At 44.2% G+C, this 14,355-nt stretch overlaps 1 protein-coding gene across 1 annotated transcript in view; it reads right to left on the bottom strand.

Annotated features, from left to right (window-relative positions):
* The window catches only part of COMMD1 (copper metabolism domain containing 1), an 836,488-nt gene that overhangs the window by 516,879 nt on the left and 305,254 nt on the right, over positions 1 to 14,355 (bottom strand). Inside the window, exon 2 of the mRNA XM_086925425.1 lies at positions 1,662 to 1,943. Coding sequence (XP_086781551.1) covers positions 1,662 to 1,943 — 282 coding nt within the window. The remainder of the gene's footprint in view (positions 1 to 1,661; positions 1,944 to 14,355) is intronic.

The raw sequence follows: 14,355 nt of genomic DNA on the forward strand, positions 1-14,355 counted from the left end.
TTTAGTGTTTGTAATACTGTTTGTTTTGTAATTCCTTTTGGCGTGGGAATACGTTGAGCTTTCAAGGGTTTATTTTTGACCTGGGTTCCATTATCACGCGTGCGCTGCTGTTGCTGTTGGGTCAGACTGGCTGTACGGCTGAGGCAGCGGACAAACTGGCTGTGGGCTCCATTTTCACGATGGGAAATCATTGCAATAAAGCAGTTATTTACAAGTACTACATGGTGTGATACCTACTTAAACATTTGGCGATGATTTGGAGTAAATCTGTATCATTATGTGGTAAAGGATGGAGGAGAAGGAGCGATGTCATCAAAGTTACCCCTGTTCATAAATGGGGTGCAGTGGCCCCCTTGTTTTCCCTCGGCCCCAGTGTTACTGCACTTACTGTACTATTGAGAGCTAAACCCCTCCAGCCTGGGCCCCTCCACCCATGCCTGACCGCATGTGTTAACATGACGCTAGTCCGATGATGGTTGAACAGTTACAATGGTTAATACAACAGCATTTCCAAGTATCTTGAAGTCCTGCTGCCCTTGGTCCAACTCTGGAAGCCTCTAGACAGCTGATGCACAGCCCATTACACATCCCACTTTAAGCGAACAAGCATCTGTCACAGAGACTCAGGGCCACATCTTATTGTATTTTAAAACACAGTCATGCGTGAAATCTGGCATGTTCTGAAATCACCTGTGACACGTAAACAACAACGCCAACATCTGTTGAATACGTCAGCACAAGTCCACCCTTGACTGGTCACCATGGTGCACAATATTGATGCTGTCGCACAATTACCTTCTCAGAGAACAGAACAGATGAGTCTTCCAATTACTGAAGGTCATCGCAGTGAATACCCCTTTGTCTAACTCTATGCATTAAGAATGATATTCTGTTTTGTCATCAGTGATTATAAATACATGCGTCTTCTCTCTCAACAGCACAATCCCTGCTCCCTGCCTCCTCTTACCTAGGATCCCTGCTTTTCATATCGATTCCTTCACACCGACACTTCCTGCGTAATGGATTGTGGAACTTTATACCGAAATACCACCTTTGTTACCTAAGAGCTACTCTCGCTTCAAATTGTCAGCCCTCAACCCTACTCTCCTGCTTTACCTATCTACCCCTCTCTTAAGGCGCACGCTTCTCTCCAGAATCAGCCCAGAATGTCATACCGCAGGCTTTAAAGATTGTCCTACTCCTGCTGTAAAATAAAATACAAAAAAACAGCCTATCGTTTCTGCACACCTATATATAAATATATTTTGGGGGTGGAGGGGAAGTTGTCAAGCATTAACAACTACCCAAGTAGTGTCCTCAGAGCGTTCATGTGGGAGCAAACAGGTGAACAGGAGGGGTCGTATTTAAATTTGTCCCACTGAGGCGACTGTAATCCCACCATAGACTGAAGTCAAAGCCTGGGCTATGCTGAAGTCTAAAGCCCTTTTCACGAGGGTGATCTGGTTTTAAATGAAATGTCTGTTTAGGTGCCTCCTTCAGCCTGAGTAAGGTATTACATAAAACATAAAAAAAGTTGAAAATGTGAAATAAAATTAGTTCCAGAAAATACCAGAAAGCAATATGAACACTTCAAGATTTTCAGATTAAAACTCTTTACATTTTAATATTTTGAACACTTGGCACCACCTATTTCCTCTTACCTGCCCATTTTTACCCAGTTCCATCTCCACTATGGCCACAGGAGCGTTGGCTTGATCTGCGAGCCGGGACTGGGACTTTAAGTCGACTCTCCAGTTCATGGCCTTCAGGCTGTTATCCCACCGGCTTTGAGTGATAAGGCTCTCTCGGATTTTTGCCTTGTGGTTCTTCCAGAATTTTGCAATGACCGCGGCTTGCTCTGATGTGATGCCTCCTTGCTTTTTGGTCTGAGCAGTGAGGAATGCTTCAAGCTGGTTGAGATCCATGTCAGCTGACACAACAGACTGCAAAAAAAGAGGCACATTTTTGGGTTAGGAATTCTTTGAAGCTTTACCAACCTCTACCCCTCATAGATATTGTTGCCAACCACACACAACGTGAGTAAATACAATTCAACAAAAAACGTTAATCAACAAACATCTCTGAACAGAGCAGAAATAGCAATTTTATCTCAAAGGAGAAACAAGCTAATTATGTAGGCTTTACCTGTTCAACTGATTCTGTGGAAAACGTTTTTGCTCCGCTGAAAACAACAATCTGAGCTTAAAAGAACAAATAGTAGTTGAAGCCTCTTTTCGCCACATAAAACACTTTTAAATAGAGGTCGTTCAATCTACAGGCTGGTTATCTGTATTATTATGTTGATTGGCAGGAGCGAGAGTGGGTTGCAGCTGGACAGTGTTCTGATTTTCACACTAGGGTGAGGTTGCATGCAGACCAGATGCCTGGTTTGCACCCTTGGGATTTGTGCTTTTGAACTGGAGATGCCTCATGTCATAGGCTGAATTGACTGATCGCTCTGTGTAATAGAGCAGGCTGAGGGCTGCTGAGAGGAATGGAGATCTAAAAAAAGCTGAAGGCCAGGTCTCCCAAGAAACCTTCATGGAGGTGGTCTTGGGGGGCAGTTTTGTATTAGAAATCTACCTGGGAGTTCCTATTTCATTGCATTTGAGACACTCCCAAGTCTCACAATGTTGACTCAAATTCACTGAAATCCTTACATGAAAACAGGGCTGTTGAGGTGAGAGATGGACCATGTGATCTACAGACTTACTAGGGAACCACCAGGGTCCCACGTTGAGCAGATTAAAACGATATAAAGGTAGGTATAAACCAAGGACTTCGACAGAATAGCCGTCGGATCCACTGAATGACCGGTATATTAAATTTGTGAAGCTATTTCGTTATCAGACATACCATGTCCATTTAGCTTCTAGGGAATATATTAGGGTGTATATGGTGTTCTAAGCATGTGGGAAAATGGTAGTTATAATAACTTGTCCACTGAGAAGCACAGAAGCCACATGCAGAGAAGCAGCAGAAGAATGTTGATGAACCTTTGAAAATGAGAGTCACTTGACCAGGAACCGTGATGCATATGCGCCTTATACTAAACTTTAAGCTATTAATAATGACCACACAACCAAGCATGGGTCTCAGTGGATACTAAAAGATCCCACAGGCAGACCTCATGGTAGAATAATATTTCCTTTCTGACGAGTTTCACTGAAAACATCTTATGTAGAGAATCTCGTGTCTCCTTCAGGCTAGAAATAAATACAATATTACTGCTCTCAAAGTTACATCGTGTTAGAACAGTATTTCTTATAAGCTATCGGACTAGCAAGCACTGTGCAACTTTCAGGCTATAACCCTTTTACCTGTCAAATATCGAGTTTAAGTAAAGAGCGTAAGTACTTGATAAATTAAAAAGCCCTAACTGACATATATTAAACAATATAGGTTATACTCCAGGAGTCTGACACTCACGAACCGACCTTTTAACATCGTCATGTGAAGAATCATGCGACGTTTGCTCAGTAGCCTCAAAGAGTGGTAGGTAATCTCTTGTTGGTAATGCATTATTAATCAGCAATCTGAAAATGAGAATCCAAGCCAGGGCGGGAGATGCACTGTTCTGTGGGGCCATTGTAGCGCTCAGAAAGAAAAGGATCACTTTGGAAACTAATTTTGCTGAGAACCAGCTGGAATATAGGAGAGAAGCGAGATGAGGAGGTAGTAGATACAGCCCACAAGTCTCAGACCAACAAATGAGCAAGAAGCACACTGCACAAGTTCAAGTTCAAGTTTATTTCACGTTTATTTGGACCGTTGGTCCACAAACAATACATATCGATAAAAAGTTCATCCAAAAAGTTAAATAAAACATTTCATTACACACAGACACCCTAAAAACATATTTTAAAAATGCTAATTATTAAAACTCGTTTAAAAGGTATAAAACTGCCTTCACTTTTTGCATATATTTCCCCATTGCCACAGCAATATCTAAGTGGGACATTTCTGTCATCAGTGTCACAGCCTGGGTCCTAGTTTTAATCTCATATTTCATAAGGATTGGTTTTAAAAATTTGATACGCAAGTCCAAAAACTTCAGACAATCAAATAAGATATGCAGCATATCACATTTGGACCCTAAAGAGCAAGTACAGCTTCCCTCCTCATTGATCATGGCCCGCTTTACCGAGTTGTTCATATAACAAGGGTTAACCCCAATTCTAGCCCTCAGAACCTCATTTCGTAAATGACGGTCCGGTAACTTATCTATGTAGGGGAAGCAATAAACATTATTCCATGCATCAATCATAAAACTGGTCGAGGTTTTACTTGCAAGATAGATTTTGTCCTGTGCATGCGATATTTCCTTTCCCGTTGACCTGAGTAACTTTTTATCAATATTAGCCACGGAGACAGTAGGGCACACATTAACTCTCATCTTCAAGCATAGCTTTGTTACTTTCCCCCTGGTCTCTCTTGCCCATTTTAGTTCGCTGTCCTGTATTTCATTTTTGCCCCATTGAGATATTTTGGTAATTGCGCCTATTTCTAGGCGTTGCCAAAAGCGCAAAAGGGCCATACCAACTTGTATACCCCATGAAGTCAGGCCTAGTTCCAGTCTTACTGCCTGAACCATTGCTGACCGAGGGAGCGTAAATAACTTTTTTAGGTTTTTGCCTTCTACCACATCCCAGTTTTCCTTACCACTTAGGAACAACAATTCAGCACCATACAAGTATTGTGGGGGTACAATAGCAGCATAGGCTTTTAGCACACTGCACAAGATTCAATGCTACAAGTTTAGTTGTGTCCCAGAGGGTCACCCTACAAGGGGAAGATGCAAGGGGGCCGCAGACACCAAACACATTTACAGATCGACACTGGGTCCAAAGACGCTTTCAATCTACCACTGTGTCACAAATTCCTTGTAAAGTGTGGGGGTCAAAGGTCTATATGCATCAGGAGCAACCAGGGTCGGATTGGCCTACAGGGCAATTAGGCAGTGCCCAACTGGCTGGTCTGAAAGGTCAGTGTGTGCGTCGTTTTTTGGGCTTTTTGTGGGTCTGTTTTATGGCCTGCTGGGACAGTTTTTACTGTTGTTTTCTCTGATGTTAAGAAAACCATTGCCTGCAGGAAGTTCAACTCCATGCAGTTTTCTATACCATGCTGAACATTTATAGTATACAGTAGCCCTTACAAGTTCATAACTGCCCCAATCTACAAAGTGGGACATTTCTTTAGCTATCTAGTTCACTAATGAGCCCACTTTAATTTTGGTACCTGTGCCTATTTACTGTCTGGGAGCATGACATCTTAGGTACAACTCATCACAGATTCAGACAGAAGCAAAGTGCCTATTTTCACTACTTCTTACAACCATGTCTAACTGATGCCTGACAACAGGAGCAATGGGGAGGTCTGGAGAAAAGCACAGGTAGAGTCAGCTCACAAAAGCAGAAGCAAGAAACAAGCTAGAAACAGTAAGCCTGTAATCTTGGCTTCAATGATGGGGAAACTGGTTAAAAGCACCAATGTAAATATTGGAGAAATAGGTTGAAATCATGGAGTTACAAGAGCCCAGAGAATGCTTTCATCAGACACAGGACAAACATTTGTAAAGTACTTTAAAAAGAGAAAGCAGAAGGGACGATGATAGTGAGTCAGAGGTCAGAGGCCGCAATATGGTTTTGGGTGGGGTGTGGGGGGGGAATGCGGTCCCATCAAGCATATTATGAGTTTCCTTTCCTCCAGGGTTCACATGGAGGTTCTTCTTCCAAGTAAACCTTGGAGAGGAAAAATAGAGGGCCCTTCGGGCCCCCTGCGCCTCCACTGCATGTGGATGCACACAGGGGGGCATAACATGTGCCCCCTGTGTGCATGTACATAGGTTCCTGCATGGCATGGACTTTCGAGTCCATGCCATACAGGAACCTTGTAGTGCGGTCGCATTGCAGTGCCTTTTTCAAGGGCACTGCTGCCTTTGAAAGATGCACCGCCATGGGACCGCCACGCCAGACTACTATAAATCGTAATCTGTCGGGCGTCAAGCTTTGGTGGAGGGGTGGCACAGCGGTTTGCACAACAGCGCCACCGCTCCACCAAAAAGTCATAATCAGGGCTTTAAAGTTTATTATGGATAGAAGCAGTACGATCTTCCATTGCTCACAGAACAGATATGCCAGAACCAACAGTAACTACAAGCTTCCACCACACAGCCAACAGGTGCAATCTGAGTAGCAGAAGGGGCATTGCAAGCTTCCTTCACACCCAAGAGAAACAACATGGGTAGCTGCAGGGCATGCATACAAATCCACTTTGTTTTACAAATGCAATTTAAACGAGCAATGGCAAAGCCAACAGGCCTTGCCTTTGGGACTTATTGGCTTTGCCAATGCCTTTTGGTGATGCACTACTGAATCGGCAAGATGCTGCGCAACAAGGCCAGAAGAAAAAAAAGAAGCACCTACAGCGGCTGCATAATTTTGTAGATTTTGTAGATTCACTCAGCAACCGGTATACAGGCGGAGCACATGAAGATTATTATTGCCCTTCGCGGGCTTTGCTCCTCTGAGTATTATTCCTTGAAGCCCCTGCCCAGGAAAACAAGAAGATGGCACCCAGGGAACTCTTAGAGCGCACCCGATGCCGAGAGAAGTACACTGCGACGCAACTGAACTCTGTTTTTCTCCGCCGGATGGGCAGCAGCAATTTGCTGTCTGGGGCCCCCGCCCCCCCTAAAAAAGACAATCATTATCAAGCCAATAGGTTTCACCTAAGCGAATTCTATTGACTTTGTCAATTTTGTTTTACATATTGCATAATAGTTGAACTGCTGCGTAATGTGGCTTAAAGAAAACAAAACAAAAAAGCGATATGAAACAGAAAAAGCTGGTTCCGTCTTAGATGGTGCTTTTGAAAAATGTGAAGCCATGTTGCACAGCAGCTCAACTGCTGTGCGAAATGTAAAAAAAATGTTTACAAAGGGAATAGAATTCTCATAGGTGAAACCTGTTGGCTTTGCCAAATTCTTTTTTTATTTGACACCGTTTTTCTGCTGTTTGGCGTTAATTAAACGACCCTCTCTTCAGTTTCCATGGTTGCCAAATGTTTTTGGCTAATTGACACAAATCCCCAACTGTTGCTCTGGCCCCAGGATACACCTTGTTGCTTGCTCATGGAGCTTGCATGACAACCGAAACAACAAATCAATCAATAAGGTTACTTGCAAAGGACGACTACTCACCCATAAGGGGCTCAAGGCTCTGGGGGACGGAGGGAGCAGCTGGTCTGCCGGAGGAGTTGTGGTTCAGTCGAAAAGCCAGGTCTTAAGGTCCTTCTTGATTTGAGGCAGTGATGGTGATTGCCCGAGGTAGAGAGGCAGGGTTTTCCAGGCCTTTGCTGCGAGGTAGGAGAAGGATTTTCCTCCGGCCATGGTCTTGCGGATACGAGGCCAGTTGGGCGGAGCAAGGGTCTCTGGTGGATGCGTGGAATGCGAGGCAGTGGTTAAGGTACGCAGGTCCCGCATCATTTAGAGCTTTGTAGGAGTGCGTGAGGAGCTAGAAGTTGATTCTTTTGTTGACTGGGATACAGTGGAGGTGTCTCAGATGGCCGATGACGTGGCTCTGAATGTTCTGCAGTTTCTTGAGGAGTTTCTGGGTGATGCCAGAGTAGAGTGAACTGCTGTAGTCGATTCCGCTGATGATGAGCTGCGGATGGTTCACCTGAGCACCTACCTGCTGCTATTCCCTCAGGCAAAGTTGTCTAAGGAAAGGAAACACTATTAAAAAACTTTGCACTCTCGTATATGGATACGTAGGTCAGTATAGGCTATGTCATTTAGGGGTCGCAGGAGTGAGCCCTGGCTTGCTCCCTGTAACCCATCACTTCATTTGAAACCCCAGGCCTCGGAGATGACAAAAGAAGTTCTAAGAAAGAAGGCAAACAGTCTCCTGATGAGCTCTGTTTACGTTCTGCTCCTCTCACTGGAATCCAATTCATTCAGTAAATTCAGCAGAGGAATGCCACTCATCTGAATTACGAAAAAAGTGAATGAAAAGCACATATTGTTGAACAACTTACATTTGTATATTGTGAATATGTGAAAACATTATGTCAAAAACACACCTTCACCTTGATGCCATTTCCTGTGATGACACTGAGGTCAAAGAAAGTGTGATGTCACTTCCACTAACCCCAGCATTTTGGTAAAACGACATCCATGGCTACGTTGAGGGTTGTGCGCTCTCCTACTTATAGCTCAGTGAGTTAAACTCCCACTCCTGACATCTGTTAGTAACCCATAGGTCAGAATCCGCGCAAGGATAAATCAACCTTTCGTACTTCTAGGTAGCATTTAGGTGGGCGATCTTAACACTTCTTATTTATATTTAGTGATCATTTTATATATAAAAACATTACCTTTTTTTTTTTTTACATAAAAGGGTGTTTTTCATTGTGTTTGCACTGGTGAAAGGAGTTGTCCAACATGTGCTAAGGGATCTGGTGGCTGTGAAACGTACCCTTGTTACTCTGTTGATGGATAAGGAAAGTAAGCAAAAGTAAGTCTGGTGTTTCTCCGAGGAAGTTAATTGAGAATTGAAACTAATCAGCTAATCGTGCGGGTTACAAAACGCAGAACTGTAGAGCAGGCAGGACTGATTTCTCCTCTCCATGTGACTGTGGGGCAGTGAATATTTGGTGCTCACTGGAGGGTGAGTGCTGTCAGTCTGGCAGCAGAAGAGAGATCAAATCTGAGCCCACTGCTTAGGGCTGCAGACTGCACCGAAGAGTCTGTACATGCTGGAGGGAGCTCGGTGACCGCTCCTGTGTATTTTTGTTGGCATGTTGCTCAGATGCCGGATTTCCGAGATATATGCCAGAACTGCAGATGAATTACAGAGAAAAACAGGTATTTGTTAAACAAGCAGAGCAAGGGCATGGGCAATAAATGGTACAGGAAGGGGATAGCGGACAGCGCGTGAGGGGGAAACAACGAGGAGTGGCCAACGAAGAGGCTGCAGTATTTATTAAACAAGCAGGGCATAGGCAATGAACGATATGGGAGGGGGACCTCGAACAACATGCAAGGGTGTGACCAGGAAAGAGACTGCAAGACCACAGGGAAGAGAGAGGCGGCCTGCAGATGCACCTGTAGGGAGTGCTGGTTCGTAAATGGGAAACAAGCATTTGCAATGCAATAGGTCTCGCATTTACAAGAGTTTAAGCTCAAACTTTCCTGAATGCGAGACCTATTTCATTGGAGAGACGCATTGTCCCGGCTGCTCGGAGAGGAAAAGCGCGCATGGTGCTGAATGTAAGGAAAGCAGGTCGAGCCTGCAGTGGGGCAAAACCCATTAAAGAAAATAGTGCTTCCAGACTAAATAAAGCATACTGTGTCGCAACAGAAGTAAAAGGGCCAGTTGCCATGGGAGGTTTCAAATGAAGACACGGCGGTACTAAGGAGGGACTAACAAGGCCATTAAGGAACCAGAAGCCAGCATTTACGACGGGAAATGACACAAGCCAATGACCTGGGTCCTTGCTCATGTGATTGTTTCGCAAGGCAGGATATTATGCATTTTGTCCTGTTCTGCGATTTCTATTTATCTATACGCAAGCGGTATATCCTTCCAATTTTAAAGAAAAAAGGTTTCCTGCAGGCTAGACCAGCTCTTTTATACCGGCAGATGTTGAGTAACCCCTGGGACATTTTCAGCATTGCTAGCTTTCTAGTAGCAGCAGTTAGAGCAAGGAAAAAAAGAAAGAAGCAAGTGAAGCAGGTTCATGTGCCTGGATCCTTCAATGTATTTTTGCCCTATTGTATAGGTTATGGTTTTATATTGTTTGTATTTTATAATGATATAGGCATATTCAGTTCTGCGCTTACATTTTAATCATGGATGATTTTATGTGAAATTCTTTTTTACTCATCTTCGGACCCACCCCCTCAGCCTGGGACGACTCCTGGTAGCCGACCGCACTGGGAACAGCACCAACACCCACCGACCATGCACGCAACCTAGGATTCTTCCTCAACTCCTCCCTTTCCATGGCTAAGCAGGTCAACGCCGTCTCCTCCTCCTGCTACAACACCCTCTGCATGCTCTGCAGGATCTACAAGTGGATCCCTACCGAAACAAGAAGAACGGTGACACAGGCCCTCGTCAGCAGCAGACTGGACTACGGCAACACACTCTACGCAGGAATCCCAGCCAAACACCTACGACGACTACAACGCATCCAAAACGCCTTCATCTGACTGATCGTCAACGTCCCCTGCTGCAGCCACATCACCCCCCACCTGAAAGACCTACACTGGCTCCCTGTCGACAAGAGGATCACCTTCAAGCTCCTCACCCATGCACACAAAGCACTCCACAGTGCTGACCAGCCTACCTCAACAGCAGACTCCGCTTCTACACCCCCACCCGCCAGCTCCGCTCCGCCAGCCTCAGCCTCGCCGCTGTCCCCCGCATCCAACGAACGACCTCCGGCAGGAGATCCTTCTCCTACCTCGCCGCCAAGACCTGGAACAACCTCCCTACCCACATTCGGCAGACCCAAGACCTACTCGCCTTCAGAAGACTCCTCAAGACCTGGCTCTTCGAGCAGTAGCAGCCTCCCCCCCCCCCCCCCCTCCCCTCAGGGCCTTAAGACCCTCACGGGTAAGTAGCGCGCTCTACAAGTACTCTGATTGATTGATTGATTTTTGTATTGTTGATGGGTATTTTTAACCTGCTTTTATGGTTTTTAATAATAACCAAATAAAGTTATTATGACTGACTGACACAATGGGCGGAGAGTGTGCGGAGCTTCAAATCACTAACTCAATACATCATTCCTTGCAGAGCAGTGCATGTGCACTGCCTCTAGGCTTGACCTAATGATATTGTAAAGCAGGAAAACAAATTGCTTTAGAGACAATAGCCGAGGAAACTTTATCAAAGACGAAAACCTGGAACTTTGCAACACTTCAGAGGGCACAAAACATATTTTCACAGTCCCACAGAAGTACTCTACTTACTCAAAAGTCTGCCCTGTGAAACTTCCTTCTGCCTGTTCATTGTATCTAGCCTGATCAGCTGAAGATCAAATGGCAGGACAATCCCCTTAAACTGCACCATTTAAAGACGCCAATCACATGACCAGGGTCTACAGTGCTGGAAATGGAAAAAATACGCTGAGAGTCTATAAACTGGAGGTCAAGCTGTAACTGCAGAAAGAGGCGGAGTTAGGGGGGGCAGAGTCATAAGTTGCAGAGTCAACTTGTACATTATTTTTCCTAATACTTTAGCCCAAAGAATTTGACAACCAGGACAAATGTGATATATAATTTATTCTCATTTACTTAATTAGCCATAAATAGGCTGCATTCTAATTTTGTGGGTCAATGCATCTGCTGCAGACATATTTGACTACTTTCCAATTTCCAGGATATAGTAACAGAGAGGTAGCACTGGTGGTTAGTGCACTTGGTAGAGACATATGTTTGCACTGAAGTCACAGATCAGACTTATAAAATAGCACAGAGGGTTAATGTGCTTGCAGCAAAGCACATGTGGAATATGGGGTTCATACATTTTATGTAAACAGCTCAGAGGGGTACCGCTTATGCTAAAGAGATCCTAGTATTACCTTCAGATCAAAGCTATAAACCTTAATATAACTAAATGATTTCTGAACTGGAATCAAGGAGCTGCCTGCATACGTGTGGAACCTTGTTTTTTTCTCTCAATCTTTTGTTACTCTAAGGTTGCCAATAAGTATTTCTTTGAGTAGTAAGAAAGATGCATCAGTAACCGCAGTCTAAATACTTATCACTGTAAATATTCCTATAGAAAGCAATGTCTGACCTTCTTACAGATTATGCATAGATCTTACCCACTGAGCTTGAAAAACTCGAAAAACTGCCTCCAAAGTCCAAAGCAAAGTTTAGCTCAAGTGACAAGCTGTATGTCTTTGTTTCCTCAATGGTATTGCCATTCAGGTATTAAGCTTCAGCTAATGACTAGCCAGGCGAGATGCCAAAACAGGAGTTCAGTTGGCCCTTTAAGTGAGGCATTTGTGTTCGGCACAGCTCAAAGTGAAAAGAAGAAACCTCCTGCGGCTTGCTGACCAGAACACAAAGCAACAAAGGTATTCGAAAAGTATTTGATAGAAACTTTAGATGAAGTTATGACCAATTCTGCACATCCCCTTTTTGGCTTATTTAGTTTGTCCAGATACAATCTGCCTGACCTTTTCCCTCTCATTTAAACGGTGATGAATTTTACAACTAATCTTTTACCACGCATGGAATCCCAACGAGGTCGTTATAATGACCGCGTTGTGATTCCGCATACCTTTACTCCGCAAGTCGGAACAACGACTTGCGGAGGAGGGGGGGGGACTATACTTTATTTAAAGGTACTCAATTTACCAACCTTGGAAGGATGGCGTGCTGAGTTACCTTGTTCGCTTTCAAGCTTTAATGTGCAGATCGCTTCGGGTGGCGGCCACGAGTGTTAACCTCATAGCTGCGTCGAACGTTCAGCGCCCAGTGCTGAACGTTCGAAGAACAAATGCTGGCCTGTCGGCCAACGGTCATGCGCAGCACTGGCAAAGTAGTGCTCGCGACGACCGTTGGCCGACGGCAGCACTTAAGGGGTTAACTCATTGAGCGATCTGGCAAATTGTTTACCATTGAAAATGCAAATATCTATAATTACTTAGTTTATCTGTGTCCTTGCTTGTTGCGCAAATGTATGGCAATGGCATCGAGCACTTTACAAGAGAACAAGAAGAAGCATATGGATAACTCTCAACAGAAAAAAACAGAAAAGAAAACTCATGAAACCACCAGTTTAAATTGAATATACCTCAATATCCCGCATTCTTTTACACCGCAGGGAATCACATCACAGTTGTTACAACGACCGCGTTGTGATTCCGCATACCTTTACTCCGCAAGTCGAAACAAGACTTGCGGAGAGGGGGTGCTGGAAGTTGGAATAGTATAATTTACCAACTCCAGTCCGTGAGGTTGGTAAATTGAGTACCTTTAAATAAGGTATAGTTCCAACTATAGCGCTTATAAACATCTGAAGAGCCCTCTGCTAGGAACTGTGCAGACTTTGCAGCTAAGAGTTTGCAGTGCCGCAGGACTGGCTAAGGGTTTAATCCTTTGAAGGTCGATGAAAACCAGCGTTTAGAGTTGAGTTGGGTAATAATCCGCACGGTCAGTAAGGACCAACAGGGCGTACATTTTGTTGTGTAAACTATGTCAATGTCCTTTATTCACCCCTAACCATAAGAACCTTTATGACTCCGTGCCCCTCCCCACTCTAAAAACGGAGGCCTGATGTCGAAGGCTCTGCTCCCTGAAGACTGATGCTGAGGTACCCAAGCTGCAAACTTAGTTTCCATGGCCAAGTACTCGTTTTAAGCATTTCCTCAGAGCTTGTGCCGGACACAAGTCTTCCACGGACTCCACCCATCACCGTGCCCACCCTATGGTCTGTCACTGGAGAGAGCGGCATGGAAACCTGTGGGTGGTGGCAGCAAACGGAATACAGTCATCGCACCCACCTAAAAGTTTTACACTTTATAATAAAAAAGCATTTGCAATGCAATAGGTGTCGCATATTGCATTGCAAAAGTTTTTGTGTTCACTATCGCCCATGCAGCGCTTTCACATTTATGGATGCTGCCGCGCGGACACTATTAAAGTGAAACCGTTGCATGCCACGCATTGACTTTAATAGCGGCCGCCCAACCTTCTTTAGACACAGTTCGTCTAAAGAAGGGGACGCAGCATCCATAAAAAAAAAGCGAATGGGCGTTAGTGAACAAAAAAATAAGTAAATGTGGCTGATATGCTGAAAGCGGACCATCATTTATTTTATTTATATATAGAGTTTTATATAGCACGAACGTGACCCAAGGGTAGCAGAGCGCTTCACAGTTATACGAGGTATGCAGTTTAGAGTATAACGGGTATATCAACAATAATATATATATGATTCGGGTACATGTCTTTCTTAACAGTTTCAGCAATAACAAGTTTAGCATCTGTTTTGTGTACAAAAGGTATAACAGTAGTATTATACATATGGTTCTGATGTGTACCTTTCATATGTTTTACATCAATACACCAAGATCCATTAATTGCAGTACTGTACAGGCAAAGAAGTCTTCGCAGCTGACTGGTGATTTTATCTTTACATTCGATGTTGAACTGTAGAGGTAACACCTACATCAGCTCTAGTTGGCATCAGTCTTTGGTTAGTTTTGGTGTCTTTGTGGTCATTTTGTGCAGGATGTATCCATATCTGACAGGACTATGCGACGTCCGACTATTAATCACAATGCAGATGATGAACAGTCTTGCCGAGGTAAGGAATTTGCTCGTTAGGAAGA

This window comes from Lissotriton vulgaris, chromosome 6, assembly GCF_964263255.1.
Source record: "Lissotriton vulgaris chromosome 6, aLisVul1.2, whole genome shotgun sequence".
Classification (NCBI taxonomy): domain Eukaryota; kingdom Metazoa; phylum Chordata; class Amphibia; order Caudata; family Salamandridae; genus Lissotriton; species Lissotriton vulgaris.